General features: G+C 46.4%; 1 protein-coding gene across 2 annotated transcripts in view; it reads right to left on the bottom strand.

Annotated features, from left to right (window-relative positions):
- Positions 1-22,417, bottom strand: part of LOC119464990 (uncharacterized) — a 186,723-nt gene that overhangs the window by 9,961 nt on the left and 154,345 nt on the right. The window contains exons 1-2 of one of the 2 annotated variants that reach the window (XM_037725840.2): positions 5,623-5,788; positions 916-1,067 (exon numbers count right to left, since the gene is read on the bottom strand). The exons of the other annotated variant lie outside the window; for it this stretch is intronic. Coding sequence (XP_037581768.1) covers positions 916-1,067; positions 5,623-5,736 — 266 coding nt within the window. The 5' untranslated portion in view covers positions 5,737-5,788. Of the gene's footprint in view, positions 1-915; positions 1,068-5,622; positions 5,789-22,417 lie in introns of those variants that run through there. 2 annotated transcript variants of the gene reach the window in all.

Raw genomic sequence — 22,417 nt, 5'->3', positions numbered from 1 at the left:
AACGCGGTCGCAGTCTTAACGGAATCCCAATCCGCAGTACGCAATTACACGAAAGGCCGAATATCGGTGGAAGCAGTCAAAATTCTGCAGAAAAGAAGCACTCCGCTCCCTTACACCTGCATCACGTGGGTACCAGGGCACGAGGGGCTCGAGGGAAACGAAGCGGCACACGCCGCGGCCCGCGATCACGTCAACCGGGCCTCTCTCGCCGCCTCGCGAGACCCCCGACCGCCTGGTGACGCAGCGGAAGCGGAGACAATACCCCCCACGTATAACGCCATCCTCCAACACTACCGACTGGGACGCAGGGTGTACCCGCCACCTCATCCAAAACTGACGAAAGAGGAAAGCACCGCATTCCGAAGACTGCAGAGCAATACGTACACCCATGGGATCCTCGTGCATCGCATCCACCCGACACTACACACATACAAGTGCCCGATCTGCTCCGTGCCAGACACTCTGGCTCATTTGCTACTCGAGTGCCCGTGGCGCCCCGAAGACGCCGTTACCAAACATACAACGTCCGAAGACGTGAACCTCCTCGCCGAGAAGTGGGAGGCCAAGATCTCCACCCCGGCCCTGGACGAACAACGACATCTTGTCGCCAGAGCCCGGGATGCTATCGCGGCCAGAGGATTCCTGGAATTAGGGACCCTCCCACCTAGAGTGATCCACAGCTCAAACGCTCGGGAACACCGTCTCGAAAATTAAAGTTTATTTCATCATCATCATCATCATCATCATCATCATCATCATCATCATCATCATCATCATCTCGTAGCTGCCTGCGGATAACTATGCAGCAGAAATGTGTTATATTTATACCTGCACATATAAGTGCATCTTAATAAGTACAATGAGCCCGATATATCACCGCTTTCTGTGCAGTCGCCCGGAATAGTGAGTACTTACTAGTGGCTGCTGGCTCCAATTCGGGCTTTTAGCCTGTATTTATATGAATCTCCTCCGGGGTTTTCAAGTTTTGTGGCTGACAGGCAGCGCAGTGTAGTGTTAGTCTTGTAGTTTCGTTTATGAACAAAAAGGGTTTCGTTCACTGCCGCCATCTGAAAACGAAGAATCAGCGAATCGCTCATCAATGTAATCTTCTCAACAATGTATGTTATGCGGAGCCTGTTCATTCATTTCGAGATGCAGTCTAATAAACAACAGCGCTGTTTCACGAGATTTTTGTGTAAGCACTAAAAAAAAAAAAAAAACATTGACGTTGTTGTGACAAAACAGTACAGAAAGGGAAATAATACTTTTTTTTTCTAAGAATGTTTTCGCTCGTTACAGGTCATGCTTGATTACAAGGTAGTGTGGCCTCTCAGAAGAATAAAGACCTCACGCTGACCCGACAATTCATGCTGTGGTACTGTCTGGAATGAAATGTGGGCTGTTGCTAAAGTACACGACAAATTACAGAAAGTACAGCACCATGGCAACATGCTCGCACACATTTCACCAATCAATAAGTCATCTGATTTTGTAGAGCTTACTGCAAGAGCAAGGAATTGGGGCAGAACCCATCTCAGGATCGCTGTCGACGGTAATGCGCTAGCACTGAATCAATATAGCGACACAGCGTATTTCCTCCACCATCGAAACGACTTATTTATGTGGCGTGCACTGCAGCGAGATTCCTCATTCAACCGCGCTCCTGTCTCGCGCTAGGGAGCTTACATGCAGTATTGTTTCCTCTTACTGCCACACCACCTAGTGGTACTGATGAGAAGTCAGCGCATGGCCTTCGAGATGAGAAGCGTGGCGTGTCGGCGAACGCTGGGAATGGTTCCCTCGCTAGCTGCGCACTCAGTGACACATATTCAGTGACCCACATTGGCAAGAGATTCAATAAAGAGCGATATTCCCAGTGCATTCATGGCGCCGCTCGCTTAAGCGTTGGTGTGAAAGAATTTCATTGAAAAGTGGCATGTATATAATCAGTGCCTTTGTGGCGTAGCCTGCCGGTTGCGGTCCTTGAGGAACCCTTGTGGTTGGGGTTCGATTGCGCTCAGCATCGGAGAAAGTTGGGTATTTTTTCGTCATTGCTGAGCGGCATATTGCCAGTGGCAAATACATAGTTGACGTCAAAGACGTTAATTGAAGAATGAGACACATCTACGGGTGCATACATAGTGACCTAGGTTGGTATCAAAGACGTTTATTGAAGACCAGCACAGTCCGAATGGCAGATACCCAGTAGTTAGTCGGCGTCAAATAATTTCTTCGAACAGCAGTGCCTGCGCAGTCCCACATCTACAGTTACCCATGACGGCGTGAAAAAGGTTAGTTGAAGAGAGGCACGCGTGTACACATTGCCACAACTTCAGTGACCCAAATTGGTCCGATGGTTGAATTCGATCCCTGTTACCTCCGCACAGCAGCCCGATGCGCTACGCATTCTACAACGCACTACCCAGTGTACCAAGTAGGCGGGAAAATGGTTGGATAGAATCATCATCATCATTATCACTATCATCATCATCATCAGCAGCAGCAGCAGCAGCAGCAGCAGCCGCCTGTTCTTATGTACACTGCAGAACGAAGGCCTCTCCCTGCGATCTCCAATTGCACTAGCACTAGCTGATCAATTGCACTAGCTGATTCCAACTTGCGCCTGCAAATTTCAAAACTACATCCCCTCACCTAGTTTTATGCCGTCTCCGACTGCGCTTCCCCTTCTCTTGGTATCCATTCTGTCACTCTAATGGTCCACCGGTTATCCATCCTACGCATTACATGGCCTGCCCAGCTCCTTTTTTTCCTCTTAATTTCAACTAGAATATCGGCTATCCCTGTTTGCTCTATGATCCACGCCGCTCTCTTCCTGTCTCTTAACGTTATGCCTAACATTTTTCGTTCCATCGTTCTTTGTGCGGTCCTTAACTTGTTATCGAGCGTCTTTGTTAACCTCCAAGTTTTTTGCCCCATATGTTAGCACCGGTAGGATGCAATTATTGTAGACTTTTTTTTTTTCAATGACAGTGGTAAGCTCCCAGTCAGGATTTGGTAATGCTCGCCGTATGCACTCCAACCCAATTTTATTCTTCTGTAAATTTCTTTCTCATGATCAGGGTCCCCTGTGAGTAATTGACCTAGACAAATATGCTCATTTGCAAACTCTAGAGGCTGACTGGCGATCCTGAATTCTTGTTCGCTTGCCAGGTTATTGAACATTATTTTTGTCTACTGCATATTAATCTTCAACTGCCTCATGACTCCTACGTCGGAGTACTTATTCAGCGGTTAATGAGGACGTAGTTACTATTTCCAAGGCCTTCAGTTAAAGATGAATGAACCGGTGGTGAATAATAGTAAAAGCCGGCCGGCGTCGTAAAGCTACGTAAATGACAGAGCCTAGCGCGAAAGTGGTTTCTGTGTTTCCCCGTAGTGGCTCTCAGGCTTCTGACTAATCGTAAAGACAGTTGAATTGTTGTGAGTCAGGGTACCCAGATGACTCCAGAGGGTGAAGTGCTCACCAAATGCATGGCAGCTGCGGTGTAATAATCTGTCAACAACTGTGTTTCTAAATCACTTCGAATATCTTGCTGGCGCGCTGTGATAATTGCGTAGGGTGCACTAGAATGTGGTATTATACTCTCATATCTGCCACACCTGCAGCTACTTGATCGCGGCGATTGAAGTACTACAATAAAGAGTTTCTCTGGTTTAGCACCTGCTCTGGGGCCTTTAAATTTCGTAATGGGCGCCTGTGACAATGTTTACCAGTGACTATAAAGCTGAGTTCGTGAAGTGGCAAGTACGCGAATCCACAGCGACATGCATTGTGGCTCCAGCACTCTGTAGATAGGCAGCCCGGTAAATTATACCTGAAACTGCAATGCATTTCACGGCACAATTTCAGTTGTTTCACGAACGTGGTGCTAGCTGCAATGCTTCTGGCACAAGGGGCATGTAGCCATCTGCAAATATAACAAGCCCCCTAAAGCAAATGATCAAAAAGGCATTCAGTGCAAAATTTTTATTCATTAATAAACTAGAATTTCTTGCGCAAATTATGGCGTCCGCCACTGCTCAAAGCTTGGTGCGCGGAATGACACTTTTCTCTCGAATTCCTCACAAAAACATAATTAAAAATGAATTCCCGCTTATTATGTAAACGTGACGTGGTGCCACGGCTATAGTAAGGCCTAACGCTGGCAAGGAACATAACTTGCGGACAGTAGCGACGGGTAACTGAGATATTAACTCAGAGTAACGAGATAGTCGTCGAAGAAACACACAATACGCAAAGTAGTGTAAACTTGCCATATAACGTTGACAAACTTTACCTGATTGATGATATGCTCGTGTAACGAACTACGAACGCTTATATTTTTGGTACACCCTGTTTTTTTTTTAACCTACTGACACCGCACTACGCGCTTTTTTATCAATAAAGGCGGGCTGGCGCTCCCCATTTTAAAGCTTGAAAAGGCGCAGTTTTTAGATGGCACTGCGGTGGCGCATTATGTGTTTCTTAGTATGTGTTGTTAAAATTATGATCTAACATGAAATTACCGTCTCTTGGAATAAGTTTAAATTGCCTTTTTTGGCTAGCCTTCTGTGGCTCTGGGAATCTTCACAGATTTATCCTCAGGCCTATCATGTATCGTTAGATAATAGATAGCTCAACTGATATACCGACAATACAGGTACTGACACCCGGCTTGACCTTTACCATTATACAGATACAAGATACCAAAAGAGTATTTTAAGACAGTATCTAAAATGCTTGCATAGAGTGTCGTACAATGATGGAGGCTGGAAAAGAAGAAACGACGCTCGCCGGGCGATTCTGCGATGACGAACGCTTAAAGGGCACCTCATCAGGTCCTATAGGAAATTTTATTCATGCAATCGTACCTGTCAAACGCCGTCTACAAACTGTGCTACTAAAGGATGTCTTGAAATTGCTTTTAAGAGCTCAGAGATATCTTGAAACATTGCTAGGAGGCGAGCTACATTGCCAACGTTGATGCTCTCTCCCTCTGCCTCGGCTGCTGTCCGCAAGTAACGTTCCTTGCCAGCGTTCGGCCTTACTATAGCCGAGGCACCACGTCACGTTTACATTATAAGCAGGAATTCATTTTTTATTCTGTTTCTGTGTTTGCTGTGCGGTGCACTTCCTGTGGCGCTTTCGCCGAATTTGCTTAGTTATCTTGATTGATAATTTTATAATTCTGAACCTTTTTACACTTGTGATGTCTCCACTATAAAAAAAGAAAAAGAAAAGAGGACTAGCTCCCTGATGTGTAGGAACCGCATTCTGTCTTTAAACATCGTAAATAATTTTCCGGGCATATCATAAGAAAGGGTAAGCGCGAGGAGAAATGAGGCGATAAAAAGGATTCAAGCATAAACAGCAGTAGAACCACAAAGCATAGGCGAGACTTAATGCTACCGTGTTGTTCACGGTTTTGTCAAATAATTATGTCCGGATACTTAACTATACAGACATATTGCCTGGGATGTGATATGTTGCTCAAGGTGCGCGTGAGTTGCATTTCGGGTGCACAAAACTGATGCTTTGCTCACATATCTATGATCCACGTATAAAAAGTAAATCCTTGGGAAAGGCGCTTATACATACATTTAAACACCACCTAGGCTTACCTCTGAAAGTTTTTGCTCGGGGTAGTGTGCTGGATCTTCTGCGTAGTCAAGCTTGCTTGTCCTAGCAGCATTTGCTACGGCGAGCATACAGATAATGAGTGGAAGAGCAAACATGATCCTACTTGCGTATTCAACACCACTGTGGGGAATGTGCCTGACTTTACGAAGAGCCCCTTTATGCAGTGGCACAAGCGCTGACGTATAGTTAACCTTCATAATGAACTAACGTAAGCACTGTCAAACAAACAAATTGTGCCTGTAGGAGCACCTGCTCTGGCATGTTAAAGTGCATTCATCCTTGTATGTTGGAACGTCAGGAGAAAAACAACTTGGGTACATAGTATATTGGTAATATTTTTTCTCGACCTCTAAGTTTCATCAGCACTGCTTGCTGTTTTCTGACATTCAGTTTGTCACACGCGGCTGCTATTTAGGCGCATGAAAAATACATGAGCAATTTCATGAGGCATAAATCTGGTTAGTTGGTTTATATATATGGTGATATTGGAAAAGTTGTCAACTTTCGTCACCGGCTTTTTCACAACGCTCAATGGTCCAATGAATTTGCAAAATGACTTGAGTAAACGTGAAAATAATGAACAAAGCGGACTTCAGTGATTCCTTCAGTTTTGTGCTCATTTATTGCAACAGCAGCATTTGCTCAGATCGGAAAATGCCATTTTATTTTCACTTGGCTGATTTTCCCTCAAATAATTGCACTTACAAACTACGGTATAATGATTAAAAAGTCACCAGATAGAGATTTGTTGGTAGTTGGGCACGGTCGAAGAAGATTAACGTAATAATGTGATTCTGTAATAAAACATAAGAGTGTTGCTTAGATAAACATGGTGATTTTATTTTTGTGATGTGCGTGTTGTGTGTGTGTGTTGCTAAATTTCAAATACATGAACAGGCTATAGGACTTATATACCCTATCCATATCTAGGAAGACTAAATTTATTTAGGCCGAATACATCGCTTTATAAACTTTATGTTAGATTTATGTTTGCAATTGGTTCAAACTCTACCATATGAAAATATTAACGTTCTCCAGAGATCAAGCGAAACTACAAGAGTAGGCTCTATCACCGTGCTTTGAGTGTAGAAGGTCAATCCAGTTTACCGCCTCGTGCCCGCACCACGATTTCTGTCGGCGTAGACGCAGGCGGAGACATGGAAGGCATGATCAAGAGCGACAAACACGTGGGGAGTGAGTGAGTGAAAGAACTTTAAGGGAGGTCCGGCGAGGACGCGAACTCATCGCGCACCCGGCTAGTCCCACGTCGGGACTTGCAGGTCTAGCCCACCGGCTCGCTCGCGGGCACGCAGGACAGGCAGGATTTGCTTGTCTAGAGCGGGGCTACGCAGACGCGAGTCCCAGTCGTCCTTGCTGAACTTGGGGTATCTCGACCCGCACTCCCAGAGCATGTGTGCTGGAGTGGAGGTCTGCACGGAGGACGGGCAAGCGTCGTCGCGATATACAACGGGGTAAACTTCGTGTAGAACGGCCAGACATGGATATGTGCTGGTCTGTAAAAGTCTAAGAGAAGCGGCTTGCACCCTATTCAACTTGGGCTGAGGGGGTGGAAAGATCCTTCTAGACATGCAGAAGAATTTAGTAACCTCGTTGTGAGCAGCGGGAGTGTCCCTGTGGCCGTATTGGGGGGAGGGGAGTCGGCACTCCTTACAGAGGAAATGCGGTCGGTGAGTTCGCGCGCAGCCTCGTGAGCAGACTCATAGAGGTTCGGGGGAGCACCCTCGACCGACCCTGTGTGAGCGGGAAACCAGTAAATCGAGTGATGCGTGAGAGCATCCGGACTTGAGACGCTAAGAAGACGAGCAGCTTGCTCGGCGATGCGACCCTTCTGAAAAGCCCTAACTGCCGTTTTGGAAACGCTATAGATCTCGGTCCCACGACCATCTAGCAGGGCGAGGGCGATGGCGGCTTGCTCGGCGACTTCGGTGTCTGAAGTCCGAATCGAAGCTCTATTGGAAATCTTGCCGCTGGAGTCGACCACGAAGACGGAAAAGGTCTTCCCATCGCTGTACTCCGCGGCATCGACGAAGCTTGCTCTGATGCCTTGTTGCTTGAACTGTTTGAGGATTGCTACTGCTCTCGCCTTGCGTCTGTCCTCGCGTGGACGGGATGGACGGTTCGGGGCATGGGGGCCACTTCGAACTTGTCTCGAATGCACCTAGGGATCGGGGTACTGACCCTCGAGGATCCCGCAGGGGGGTAACCAGCTTTTTGAGGATGCGTTTACCTGCAGCTGTGGTGGTCAGGCGAGCGAGTTGCGCGCGTTCTTTGGCTTCGGCAATCTCCTCGGTGGTGTTGTGTGCCCCCAGCTTGAGGAGATCCTCGGTATGGGTGCTTATGGGTAACCCGAGAACCCTTTTGATTATTTTGCGGATGAGAGCGAACTTGTCTCTCTCCGCTATGAGCCAGTTGTGCATAGAAATCGTGTACTTGAAGTGGCATAATACGAAGGCGTTGATCAGGCTGAGCAGACTGGCTTCCTTCACGCCTCGGTGTCTGTTTGCGATTCTGCGAACGAGGCGGAAAGCGTTCTCCGTCTTTGCGATCATCTTTCGGAGAGCCGTTCCGTTCCCGCCGTTGAATACGACGAACATGCCCATGACCCGAATGACGTCGGCCCTGGGTATCACCCCGCCGTCACAAGTGCGAAAACTGATGCTGCTTTCGGAGACTGGCTTCCAATCTTTGGGTCTGCCTCCCTTATCTTTTCTGTAAAGCTGCGGGGGAGCGCCGAAGTCCGGTGGGGCGGAGTACTCCTCGATCACGTCGATCGCCCCCTGCACGGCTTTTTCGACTCTGCCCTCGCAGCCCTCGGTGCATCAGATGGTAATGTCGTCGGCGTAGATGGTGTGCAGACGTCCTCGACGCGTACCAACCTCTTGGAAAGACCAAACATACAGATGTTAAACAGTCTGGGGAAGATTACGGCGCCCTGAGGAGTGCCCTGTCCTCCGAGGGGCACATCTTCGGAGCGGAAGTCTCCAATGAGCAGCTTGGCCGTCCTGTCCTTTAGAAAAGAGTTGGCGTAGCTGTGGAATCTGGAACCGAGACTCAGGTCCGAAATGGTCTTGATGATGAAGGTGTGGAGCACGTTGTCGAAAGCTTTCTCGAGGTACAGACCGAGCAGAGCCTTGACGTCTCTGGAACGGCCGTCCACGATCTGATGCTTGATTAGTTTCATGGCATCCTGCGTCGAAAGTCCAGCTAGAAAGTCGATAATGTTGTACCTGTAAACATTGTTGTCTTCGAGGTACCCGTTGAGGCTGTTGAGGACCACGCGCTCCATGACCTTACCGACGCAGGACGTTAGAGAAATTGGCCGGAGATTTTCGATGTTCGGGGCCTTGCCGGGCTTGGGGATGAGCACCGTGCAGGCCGTCGTCCATTCTCCAGGAACAACGCCGCTCTTCCAGGCCTCGTTGATCTTGTCGGTCAGAAAGACGATCGACGGGTCGTAGAGGTTTCTCAACATTCTGTTGGCGACTCCGTCCGGACCCGGCGCAGAATTGCGGTTGAGCGCGAAGATGGCCTGTCTGACCTCGGCAACGGAGATGTCTTCATCCAGCTCGGGCCGAGGAGGGCCTCAGTAGTCCGGGAGTTGGGTCGCCGGATCCCCATCGCGACGAATGGGCAGGTACTTCTGAATGAATTAATGCCATCATCACGATTTCTGTTGGCGTAGACGCAGGCGGACGCATGGAAGGCATTATCAAGAGCAACGAACACGTGGGGAGCGACCTTTTAAGTTGTTGTCGCAAGGGGAATCCCGCAATTACCGGAAAGAAAAGTGTAGGTTTTTCTGGCAAACTTCGCCAGGAATATAAACACCAAAACAAGGGCAAGAAGGCCGCATACATATGAAAGAAGACACAGCAGTCAGCAATGCCTTTGTCCTCTGGGATTCTACCCAACCTACTATGACGGTCCGTGTTCCTTAACCTTAAGTTTCGCCCAAAAGACGAAGTATTGATTGCGATAGCGAATCATTAGACAGCAGTACGAAGTAAGGTTAGTGGTTTTACCAGCTGTGTAAATTGAAGTGATCGTTCGCGTACTAACTAAATCATCAAGCATGGTGTCACGCGCGCACAGGAAAACATGAACACATCTCACTAAATGGCCGCGGATGCGGCAAGAAAGCTGGCGTGATCAAGAGCGGTCGCAGCGAGAGCTAAACGCCTTGGGCTGCCTTTATTTTCAACGTGTCTTCTAACCTTGAAATTATGCGGTTTGAGACTAGGAAACTGGAGGCGCGCAAGAGCGCACACGAAGCCACTAGCCATCGCGGCTCTTGTAGCCTTCGTAGACGCCGCAGACAACCTTCAAAATTCGCGCTCCCTTTCCTCCTTTCCTCACTTGAGAACGCACTCACCGCACCCCTATTCAGTCACCTTCCTTCTCGGCTCACCCTCTCAGGCTTTCCCTCGCGCCTACAGCGAACGGCGCAGCGGGGCGTAGTAATATCTTATCGCGTTATACGGAACATAAAGGGGACGGTGTCGGGGGAAATTCAACTAGAGGGTCTTTATAATCTGTATCGCAATAAAAAAAATGTGTTCAAACACTCCATCAGCACCTGTACCAAGTTTCGACGTAAAAACGAAAAGACATCAAGCAACTAGGGAGATGCTTCGCGACAAGATTATCCAGCCCTCCAACAGTCCGTGGGCATCTCCTGTAGCCTTAGCAATGAAAAAGATGGAAGTTTGCGTTCCTGCGTCGCTTATTTTCATGTGAACAAAATCACGAATTAAGAGGAAGGTATACCCCCTCCACCGGATAGATGATGCGTTGGACCGGCACTGTAATGCTAAGTATTTTTCGTCGATGGTTGTCAAGATTGGGTACTGTAAAATAGAAGTCGATGAGAGGGATTGAGAGAAGACTGCTGTTATCACGCCAGATAACCTCTATCATTTTAAGGTCGTGTCATTTCGCCTTTGCTTGGCACCTGCACTGTTACAAAGCGTGGATGGGCATGGTGTTGGCACGCTTGAAATGACAGACCCGTCTCGTCTAGCTGGATAACGTCCTTGTGTTTGCCGCAAACTTCAACGATCACCTTAGGCGGCTTGCGACAGTATTAAAGCCGAACAAGTCACCAGGCTGACCCTTAACCCGGAAGCGTGCCGCTTCGCCTAGGCAAACACCTGTTTCTGGGCCACGTCATCAGCAATCCTGGAGACCGCCCAACCCGCAGAAGACAGCTGCCATCGCAGGTATATGCCGTGCCTTTGACGCATCAGAGGAAATCAGACGCCGATTTTACGCGCGCGGTCGCTCGGACCGCTGTAGCTTCAGCGGCGAGTGTGCACAGTCTGCCCTAAGCTTTGCTTTCGCGGCTTAGTTCGGGTTAATGCGAGCGGCGGCACGAAGGTCAATTTGCTCACTGGTGCTGCCGAACTCACTTCAGCGTTTTTACAGCGAGTTTCCGCGGTCGTCGAATGATATGCGTTCACGTTTGCTTGTGCGCGCGTGACACCATGCTTGTTAATTTAGTTAGTATGCCTATGTTCACAAGAATACACGGCCGATAAAACTACTATCGTTACTTCATATGCTCCGCTAATTTGCTATCGCAATCGATGGTTCGCCTTGTGGGTGAAACTGCGACTTCTTTGCCATCGTCGTCGCCGTCGCCGTCACGTGATGTTACGTATAATTATACGGGCGATAACACCGTCGCCTCATGCCGCATGCTGTATCTACGAGTGAAAGCGCGCGAAAGGAGCAGACGATCGTGGATAAATCTCGCGCGCGCAAGGGGGGAAAGCGGAGAGCAAGCGCCCCGTCTCCTATCGTGCGTAAGGCACCGGGGGGAGGGGGGGGGGGAGGGGGGGCTGCGTTGTACCCCGGCAGGAACTGCGTATTGCACGGCCGCGCGCGGGCGCGCGGGCTCTTTCTTGAAAGCCATCTGCGTTGGGGGCAGAGTCTAGGTGCGCCGACGGCTCATACCTTTGTGCCTGCTGTTTTCTCGCCGTTCAGTTTGCGTTGAAGCGATAGACACCACGAAGGTCACTTCGTCTTCTGCTGCGCCGCGCTTCCTCACGCCAGCGTTCGGACAGCGAGTGTTCGCGGTTATCGAGTGCGATGACACCATGCTTGCTAATTTAGTTAGTAAACCAATGTTTACAAGTTTATACGGCCGATAAAACTACTATCCTTACTTTCTATAGGTGTCTACTAATTTGCTGTCACAGTCGATGCTTCGCCTTTCAGGCGACACTGGGACATTTTTATGTTTCTGATTTAATTATTATTCGTAAAAAACCAAAATATGTCTTATACGCAGATGACACAACACAGCTATTGCTTTCGCTGTCTAGTAGCTATCACAGCTATCTAATAAGGTAAATACCATAATCCAAAGTTTCAACTCATCGTGCAATTTGAATTCATGAGAAATAAATGCAAACGGAACAAACGCTGCCATAATTTCCCTCCTCCAAAGTAAACTTCTCACTAACGGACAATGGTTTTGGGCAATTCCACCATAGAGATTGTTGACAGTGTCACAACTCTTGGAATCTACTTTCATAAAAAAATTTGTCGTGGGATGCACAAATCAATAACCATCGCATTTCTCGCACTTCCAAAGCAAAAGGTTTACTTTTTACTCCCTGCTAGTATCAAACTCCAAATGTATCATGCATTATTTTCCTCTCAAACAAGCTACTGTTTCCTTGTCTGGGGCACCACGACAATAACAAATATAAATAGATTACTCGTGATACAAAAGAAAGCGGTCCTTCATGGAGCTGGGGAACAGTACAGAGCACACAACGCCCCACTTTTCCCACGTGTTTGTATAATTTGTCTTCACAGCTTCTATGCATACAGCTTAGGGCTCATATCTATTAACAACCTTAAATTTTCTGATTGAACACTGCGTTCATTAGCGGAGCTTAGAATAATATCACACCCATACCCGTACCGAAATACCGAAAACTGAATTATACCATACACACGTTTAATTATGAATGCGCAGATGCTATGTCATTGGCTTCCGGAACTTTTAAACTACCTGCTGTAACATGAAATAGGTATTGCTTCTACCAGTAAGAAAGCATTGAGAAAGTTTTTTGCCTCTTGAGTAGTGCATATTGTGAGGAATTGTATTTCTCTTTTCTTATGCGGTTTTATAGCTTTCTCTCTGTGAATTGCACTTACGCATATTGAGCTGTTTCTTTATGTAAAAAATAATCTGTAATGTCATGCTGTCTGCCTTGTAAGGGGAGCCGAATCCCCGTCAAGTGAACAAACATTCGCTGTTTGTTCAGGCGTTCTCCATTTTTTTTATTTGAAAATGGAATAAAATTGAATTGACTTGAATTGACTAAGCTAGAGATTTTACGACCTCTCATGCTGTACTGCCTGAGCAGGAAAGAGCACTGAATGAATTCAGGATCGTACATTATTTACCATAAATGAAGTCATCCCGACCGCTGTAAGAACCTAGTGTTATACGCTTCGTGTTTCCAGCCACTTCCAGCGAACCACACGGCGCGATGTCGTTATTGCATGTCAGAATACCGCTTTTAACGCATTTTGTCTCATTACAGTTTGCGCTTGTAACAACCTGCCAAAATGCACCACAGTAAACCGAAATCAAACATAATTATCTTTATGAAAAATGATGTACCTACATAGATACCTGTTATTATAGTTTGGTTGACAAAATTTCGTTGAAGTGCTCTGTTGAGGAACAACTGTTCACCTCTTTTGTAGTGCGTAGTTTCAAAGACGGGCAGTGCCAGTATGAAATCGCTATCGCTTCACAAGAGACCAAGTCGCAGCTTGAAGAGAAATTGCAGAACAGTTCACATCACGGAACTAAGACGCTGTGAGCTTAGCAAGCATGGTGCTTGTTTCACAAATTATGCTTCCACATGGGCCTGGAAAGTCTTCTTGTATTGATGAATGAGTCATAACGCAGCTTAAGCAGAAGCAGTTGCAAAAATAGTTAAATCACTGCTATAAAACACGCGCGCAAACCACTACATGGCTCCGACCATACCCGCCGTACTACGCAAGCGCGGAGAAATTATATCGATGATGATGGCCTTCTATGGCTCGTCAAGGACCACTTGAAAATTTGTGCGCATGCGCGAGAGAGGCATGTGATAATCTTTCCATTCATTAGCTTCGACTTGACTATAGTGAACTAGGGCCAAGATTCACGAAGCTTTTCTTCCGTAAGTTTGCTCTCAGACCGTGATGCTACTGTCCAGCCATGTTCTAGCTTTTGGGAGAACCAGTTCCTTTTCTTGGTGTTCCACCTGTGCACGTTTTCAGGCCAAGACGTGCTCACGTCGTCACGCACCTGCTTATCTCGTAAGAATGCTAGTTGGTGACCGTACGTAGAAAGGCCGTGCTAAAGCTGTGTAACTGACCAACTCCGTGCGCGGGCTGCATAGTACTCCGATATCATCACACCGCTCCTTTCGTGTAGCGCAAGCTAATTTTCTTTAACTGTGATGACGTCACTGCAAGCTCAGTTAGTCCAGCGAAACCTTTAAAAAAAAAAGGTGTGGCCCCAATCCACGCTGTGAAGGTGGTTGGACAGCGGAGCTGTATATAACGCCCACAATGATTACCCATTGTGACGTAACTTGAATCCACACACGTTGCTCTACAAAGAGTGAAACCGGAGACAAGTAAAATGTACTTAACCACACCCTTTATTACTGCACAACCACATTATATTCACGCTGTTCTTCTGGCGTCTTTAGTCTCCGTGGTCTTCCCATGGTAGCCTGCAATGAACTGAATGAGTTGCTAGACCGTGGTGACGTCACTACGCGATTTCTATGCTGTTGGGTACTTTTCCACTCGGAGTAGCTTACGCAACCGTAATATTTACCGGGAAACACACACGGGAGAAGAAACGTGCTTCGCATTATTCGCAGACGTCATTATCATAAATTATACGGTTTGCACTTCACAAGAAGGTTTTGAATGACGTCAACCGCTTTCGAAGCAGCTGCAAACCTAAGTTTTACCGGAACGCGTCGGGGGGTGTTCCCATTGTTCACACGCGCGTTATCATTCATCATGTGGTTTTGATGCTTGTTTTGTTGTTTTTCTTTTGAAAAAGAGTGCTCAGCTGTATGCTGTATGCCTTATTTCAAAGGACATATGCTGTTTGTATTCAATCTTTAGCCTGGTGTTTTTTGCTGACGCCAACAACACGAAAGGAAGGAAAGAGTGGAGAAGGAAAGGCAGTTAGGTTAACCAGTTCAGCACAACCGGTTTGCTACCCTACACTTGGGAGCGGGATGAGGGGGAATGAAAGATGGGGAGGAAAGAGAGCACACAGCACAGCACACACATCGTCAGTGACAGTCCGTCACTCTTGCGTGGTACGTGACATAACTGTCACAGCCGCTTGTCCAAGCCCGTTTCTTTTAAAAACCTAAGTAGTCCCTTCGTCGCCTTCAGCTGCGATGTCTTCTGTCGACGACACGTGAGAATCGTTTCAATTGACATTGGTTTATTGTCAAGGTGCGCTAGAATGGACGCCAGGGACTGTCTCGGAACATTATATTCAGGACAGTCGCATAGAATGTGTTCCAGCGTCTCCTCGCAAAGACAGGCATTGCAAAGAGCGTTGTGGGACATTCCAGTGAGAAATGAATAAGATTTCGTGAATGCCACCCCTAGCCATAAGCGATAAACCATAGTGGCCTCTCTTCGGTGGAGTCCAGTTGGCATACAGAGATGCATCAAAGAGGACAGATGGTATTGACGATTGCTCCGGTTGGTCTGGCCGCTTGGTGTGCACCATAGAGAGAGCGTGATCTCCTGTGCAAGCCCTCGAAGTCTGCTGGCTGCGTCGGACCGTGAGAGTGGTATGGCCTCTTCCTGTGTGTCATCAAGAGCTGCCCGAGCGGCATTATCGGCGTCTTTGTTCCCTACGACGCCGCAGTGACTTGGAAGCCACTGAAATGCCACGTGGTGTCCTTTCTTATGTGATGTATGGAGTAGGTATCTAATATCGAATACGAATACAACACGAAAATTTACTTGGCTGGTAGAGGTATTCAGCTTCGCTGTAAAAGATCTAGTTCTATGAACAGTAGTGGAACAACCATGGAGTGTGTTTGGAACAACTTTAAGAGGTGTGTGCAGTTGCGTGTTTGAGAAGTTCTGTCGCGTTCCACAGCAGCAGATAATGATTTAGGAGTAATATTCCAAATGGGAGCAGCGCATTACCTCAGTGTTTCCTAGAAACGGCCTTAGAAGAATTAGTTCTTGTCGAATTGCATGCTATTGAAAACTTCCTTTAAAGAAAAAGAACATTTGTCTAGTTATACATTCAATTGAAATTTGTCTTCAGAAAAAAAAGTATAAAAAGTGATTATTTGCTTTCCTCTAAGAATTGCTCTTAGTAACTAATTTTTAAGTAACTTCGTTTTATTTATATATTGTAGTGAAAACTGATTCTATAAAAATGTCACTGCAAATCTTAAAGCCTGGCTAATAAGAACTGCCTTTATAAAAGTGAAACTTCAATTTCTAAGGACGTTATATGAAAAGTTCTCTATATAAAAGCAATTTCAATTGCTAAACAATTTTTTAGGAAACATTCTTTACAAAAATGAAACTAGGCTCTCTTTTCAGATTATATAAACAAGCGTTTCTGAGTGTAATATAAATCGGATGTCAGTAATGTACTCGTAACTAGGAAGTTCTTAGGAATTATTATGAATGTTAGTCGGCATTTTTGTAGTGGAAAGAGGCTGTTGAACTTCGCTAACGCTCCCCGCGTCATCATAATCGAGGCAAACATCAAATCAAAGGTTGGCGAAATAGGAGAGAAATGTCTCTCAGGAAAAGCTGTTAATGAAAATTTTAAATCCTGCGTAAGAGAAAGAGCAGCTACATCGAAAGGTTGTTTACGTCACAGGTAGGGATAGCATGTGAAGGATGTTTACACATGACGGTAGGCAATACTCAGACGTGATAACCTGGTTAACATTTCTCCCCGAGCACAAAGGCTGTGAAATAGAAAGTCAGAAGTAATTGTTTAGAGAAAAAGCGACATACTCAGGCAAGCAGTCGTCACGGAGATTATTAGAGACCTTTTAAATTGTTGATCTGAGGGGCCTTAGAGACACCATCAAATAGTGGGTCAAGTCAGCGCATGCGCAGCAGCGAAGAGAGATTTAGTATCTTTAGTTCGCGTGGACCACAGCATCCAGTAATTGACGCATAATGTGCATTCGTTAAGCGCCATGAGTCGCTAAAGCGACGAGCGGGAACTCAGGTGCTAGAGAGTGCTTTATATTCACAGTTTGCAGCATCTTCACTGTGAACTATACGTTGACGCTGTTGCGTAAATGTGGATTGTTTTCATTGCAATAGCTACAATGCTATGGACACTCTAGGCGCGCTCGATTGTCGTCGCCACCACAGTGCTGTCCGCGGACGACGGCGCAAGCTCGGCCTATGCGACAAGTGTTTCGGGTGATGCAATCTCCCGCGGGTGCGAGGGCGCCTACTAGTCTGATAAGTCGGGTGGTGCGTGGATGCGCAGCGTCGTCTTGCACGCGAAGTGTTGGAGGTCACGTGGTCTGCTGAGTTTCAGAGGCGCATCACAGTGAACTGTTAAAGGGAGTGGCATAAGTATTTCCCAATAACCTCGCGCTGCCCGTTTCCGATCCTCGTTATCACGCCAATGTAGTGAACTTGAAGTGCTCATGGTCATCGTGTTAACTCTGTCCATATGTGTCTGTGGGCCCGTCATAACAGCCGCCTTTAATTAATAAGCGAATAGTCAGTGCAATTCATTCCGGCGATTCAGACATCTTGGTGCACCAAAAAGACGTTGTCTGGCGTCGTAAAGGATTGGATGGGTGGTTGGATGCTGTGAGCGCCAACCTTGAAATGGGGTGGTGGGTGGCGCCATCAAGCTCTTTCTCTTTCTCTTTTACAGCGAGCCTGTCTATGGCTAGGGTTCTATGCATTTTTTGCGTCCGTCAACAGATCTACGTGTGCGAAAACTCAGCTCCCGAATTTGATGCAAAATACCTTCATTCTATGCAAACGCGTCTCATCACACGGATATGCATTTTCAGTAGATTAGTTATCAATAGGCACTATTTTCAAGATCAGTAGACTCTCAGGTAGATAATAAGGGTTTCTCAAATTTGCCGCTGTGCCACCCGTGTCGACCATGTGTACGCTCGCACCGCTCTCTCTTTGTCGTCGTTCCAAGCGCTTGCGTGCCTAGTTTCCTTCGGCTCTCCCGGCGTGGCGGTCCCGTCGCGCGTGTCTAGTTTGCTCCGGCTCCCCGAGCTGGCGGTAGTCTTCCACGCGAATGTATGCCGCCGATCAAGACCGCCGATCGAAATAAAAGAGTGTGTGCGTGTGTTTTTCTTTGGGATGAACACTGCCACCGCTCAAGAGATAAAATTTGCTCATATATTTGATCTGAACTCTGTGTCACCTCTATGTCGTGTGCTAAACTGCTTGGCTTGTGATCCACCTTCACAGCAGTGTAATGCTGCCTGTTTTTTTTTTTTTTTTTTTTTGCTAAACATTTTTCGCCTGCTCTCGTACCTATATTGTTATAATCTCTATACCAGACAAAACATTCCCAGCACCAAACTTTCTGATCCATTATTGATAATCTTGTTTTTATACGCCTCCGTTGTTTGTGGTCTCCCTATTTTCATGACACCAAACCTTCCATCGCTATTCACTAATCCCTATTGCGGTCATGTTCACTTTGCCCCTGCTATACGTGAACCCAAGGGCTTCAAGGTGGCCAGCGGAGCTGAAACCGACATCTTGGCAGATGTGTTCCCAATCCAATAAAAATTGGGAGACGCCTAAGCTTTGCCTTTAGGAGTTGACCGCGATAGCATTCAAAGATCACTCACTGCTTCTCACGCTTCCCGGCAACTGCAACTTCATCATCATCATCATCATCAGCCTATATTTTATGTCCACTGCAGGACGAAGGCCTCTCTCTGGGATCTCCAATTACCCCTGTTTTGCGCAAGCGTATTCCAACTTGCGCCTGCAAATTTCCTAACTTCATCATCCCATCTGGTTTTCTGCCGACCTCGACTGCGCTTGCCTTCTCTTGGTATCCATTCTGTAACCCTAATGGTCCACCGGTTATCCAACCTACGCATTACATGGCCTACCCAGCTCCATTTCTTCCGCTTAACGTCAACTAGAACATCGGCTATCCCCGTTTGTTCTCTGATCCACACCACTCTCTTCCTGTCTCTTAACGTTACTCCTAACATTTTTCGTTCCATCGCTCTTTGTGCGGTCCTTAACTTGTTCTCGAGCTTCGTTTCTCCAAGTTTCTGCCCCATATGTTAGCACCGGTAGAATGCAATGATTGTACACTTTTCTTTTCAACGACAGTGGTAATCTCCCAGTCAGGATTTGGCAATGCCTGCCGTATGCACTCCGGCCCAATTTTATTCTTCTGTGAATTTCATTCTCGTGATCAGGGTCCCCTGTGAGTAATTGACCTAGATAAACGTACTCCTTTACAGACTCTAGAGGCTGACTGGCGATCCTGAATTCTTGTTCCCTTGCCAGGCTACTGACCATTATCTTTTTCTTCTGCATATTCATCTTCAACCCAATTCTTACACTTTCTTGATTAAGGTCCTCAATCATTTGCTGTAATTCGTCTCCATTGTTGCTGAATAGGACAATGTCATCTGCAAACTGAAGGTTGCTGAGATAATCGCCGTTGATCCTCACTCCTAAGCCTTCCCAGTCTAAGAGCTTGAACACTTCTTCTAAGCATGTAGTGAATAGCATTAGAGAGATTGTGTCTCCTTGCCTGACCCCTTCCTAATAGGTAACTTTCAACTTTTCTTGTGGAGAATCAAGGTAGCTGTGGAATCCTTGCAGATGTTTGCTAAGATATTCACGTATGCACTCCTGTACTCCCTGATTATCCAATTCATCTATGACTGCTGGTATCTCTACTGAATCAAATGCCTTGTCATAATCTATGAAAGCCATATAGAGAGGTTCATTGTACTCCGCAGATTTCTCGATTACCAAATTGATGGCGTGGATATGATCCATCGTAGAATATCCCTTCCTGAAGCCAGCCTGTTCTCTTGGTTGGCTGAAGTCAAGTGTTGCCCTGATTCTATTGGAAATTATCTTGGTGAATATTTTATATAATACTGAAAGCAAGCTAATGGGTCTATAATTCTTCGATTCTTTAACGTTTCCCTTCTTATGGATAAGTATAATGTTGGCGTTCTTCCAGCTCTCTGGTACACTTGAAGTTGTGAGGCATTGGGTATAAAGGGCCGTAAGCTTTTCAAGCATGATATCTCCTCCATCTTTGATTAAATATACTGTTATTTCATCTTCTCCAGCAGCTTTTCTCCTGGTCTGCAATTGGTCTGCAACTGTAGCTTATGTAGTCGTAATGTTTACCGGGAAATGCTGGACGCGAACGCTATGCATTTAGGCGAGCGTTCTGATTCTTTTTTTTTTTTTGGTCTTTCTCACGCCTGGCCTGCCGGCACCGCCGCTGCCGCGAATGCCGCTGCGAAGCGCTGTGATTGGTAGAAAAGTAGGACGCGCCGCGCTGGGATTGCTAGCGAGTTTTCGCCCAAGCTCAAAGCCGTTCGCGCCGCGCTCACTGCGTATCGGGACCCTTAAAGCTCTCACTTTAAAATAGGTTCCATCGTTTCCCTAGCATTAATTGCCGCAACAAGCACATGCTTCTTCCTTGGTGTTCTTCGCTTTATAACTACGCGTTCTAAGGCATCTTGTTCTCGCTTCGAAAAGTAAACAGCTTCCCTTAGAGATTTCACAAATTGTTTCTTTCCGGATTTCGTTTGACTTCTTAGGTAGTTGCTCATAGCCGGTTGCTTTTCAATTGCTGCCACCCAGAAGACTGTCTCAGCCTCTCTGAAGGCGTTTAACATTCTTTGTTGCCGTGTTTCTAACTATACCGTCGCATGCTTGCTGTTAAGCTTCCCAGTTCTTGTCCTCCACCATGAGTCAATGATTTTCCGGTACAAATACTTGCACCTTCTCGCAACCATTTACTCTATTTCAAGTTCCTCCCAATATCTAACTGCTGTAAACGGTCTATAAAGCACAAAGTACAAGTGTTTATACAGGTTGTTTGTTCCAGCTTTGCCACGTGTTTGAAAATAGGGCTTCTGACGGTTACATTATGTTTAGTGTTAGAGTGTCACAATTAGTAGCCTCAAGTTAAGTGGTAATATGCGTGGGTATGTAAATAACAAAACTGCCATAATGGACTTTTCAATAATATATACGAAATGGAAATCTTGGCAGGTGGCAGCCCGCTCTGAGCTTTGAGTATCTGCATGAGTAAATTAATTTTCTCTTGTGCGAGCCCTAACTACATGCACAATTTCTTCACCTTCACTATTGTACTATGTGCGATATAGATATTGGCCCACTCCCGCCTTTCGCCATGCTGCCAGTGTCACACTTGGCGTGACCTCGTGAGCCGGTGCTCGTGCTGCAGCCACTTTTATTTCGGTATGAATGTTCTTCTTTTTCACGCCAAGCAGCCTTGATGTTGGGTGTTCGCCGGGGTGAACGCTGAAAGCTGAACATTTGCTGCAGCGTCGCAGAAATGAAGCGAGGAATAAAGGTGCAAACGGAGATGCTAACACGATGAGAATATTGTGTTTCCTTCCGTGCAGTGGACGGTAGGAAAATGGGAGCACGAAACGTAGATAAAAATTTGCTTTGAAAAAAAAAAGGGAGCTGCAGCCAGTGGCAAGAGTAAAAGGCCACGAGCGGTCGCTGTCTAGCGGAAGCGGTTTGCAGTGGCCTTTCGTGTAAGAGTGTAAAGTGTAAAAGTGGGGTTGAAGATTATTATGCACAAGACAAAGATAATGTTGAATAGCCTGCCAAGGGAAAAAGAATTCAGGATCGCCAGTCAGCCTCTAGAGTCGATAAAGAAGTACGTTTATTTAGGTCAATTACTCACAGGGGATCCTGATCATGAGAAAGAAATTTACAGAAGAATAAAATTGGGTTGGAGTGCATGCGGCAGGCATTGCCAAATCCTGACTGGGAGCTTACCACTGTCGTTGAAAAGAAAAGTGTACAATCATTGCATCTACCGCGGCTAACATATGGGGCAGAAACTTGGAGGTTAACAAAGAAGCTCGAGAACAAGTTAAGGACCCCACAAAGAGCGATGGAACGAAAAATGTTGGGCCTAACGTTAAGAGACAGTTGAATGGCACCAAAGAGGGAGGAAATTTCACCAGGGATTAGTCCCTTCTTGAGGCAAAGCGAGATGTGTCTGGCACGGCATGAAAACCATGTGGTGTTGGTGATGAGGGCGGCCATAATTGATGTAGGGGAGGAAACACATATTGAAGGGCCCACTGTATAAGAAACGTACTGAAGCAGAACTTTTTGTTGGGATAGTTGGCGCATGTTACTGAAGTATTAAAGCGCCAAACAGACGACACAAGAAGAGACACGGACGAGCGTTTACTAACAACTGATTTATTGACAAAAACACAATATATACGCAAATCTGGCGGCGTAACTCACACGTTGTCGAAAATCACATGGTAACCAGGCAACAGGTGATGAAAAGATTGTAAACGATGATGAAACTCGAATAAAAGATGACGTTCGCGACAATGACAAGTGGTGTATAGAGCCAAAGGACCATAAAAAATAATGGTTACGCGGTACACAAAACAGCGCTGTAACCTCATTAGAAAGCAACCGATTAAGATTTTTACCAAGCGC

This window comes from Dermacentor silvarum, chromosome 9 (genome assembly GCF_013339745.2).
Source record: "Dermacentor silvarum isolate Dsil-2018 chromosome 9, BIME_Dsil_1.4, whole genome shotgun sequence".
Lineage (NCBI taxonomy): Eukaryota > Metazoa > Arthropoda > Arachnida > Ixodida > Ixodidae > Dermacentor > Dermacentor silvarum.
Note: the sequence above shows the minus strand (reverse complement) of the source record. Positions and strands in the feature narration are given on the sequence as shown.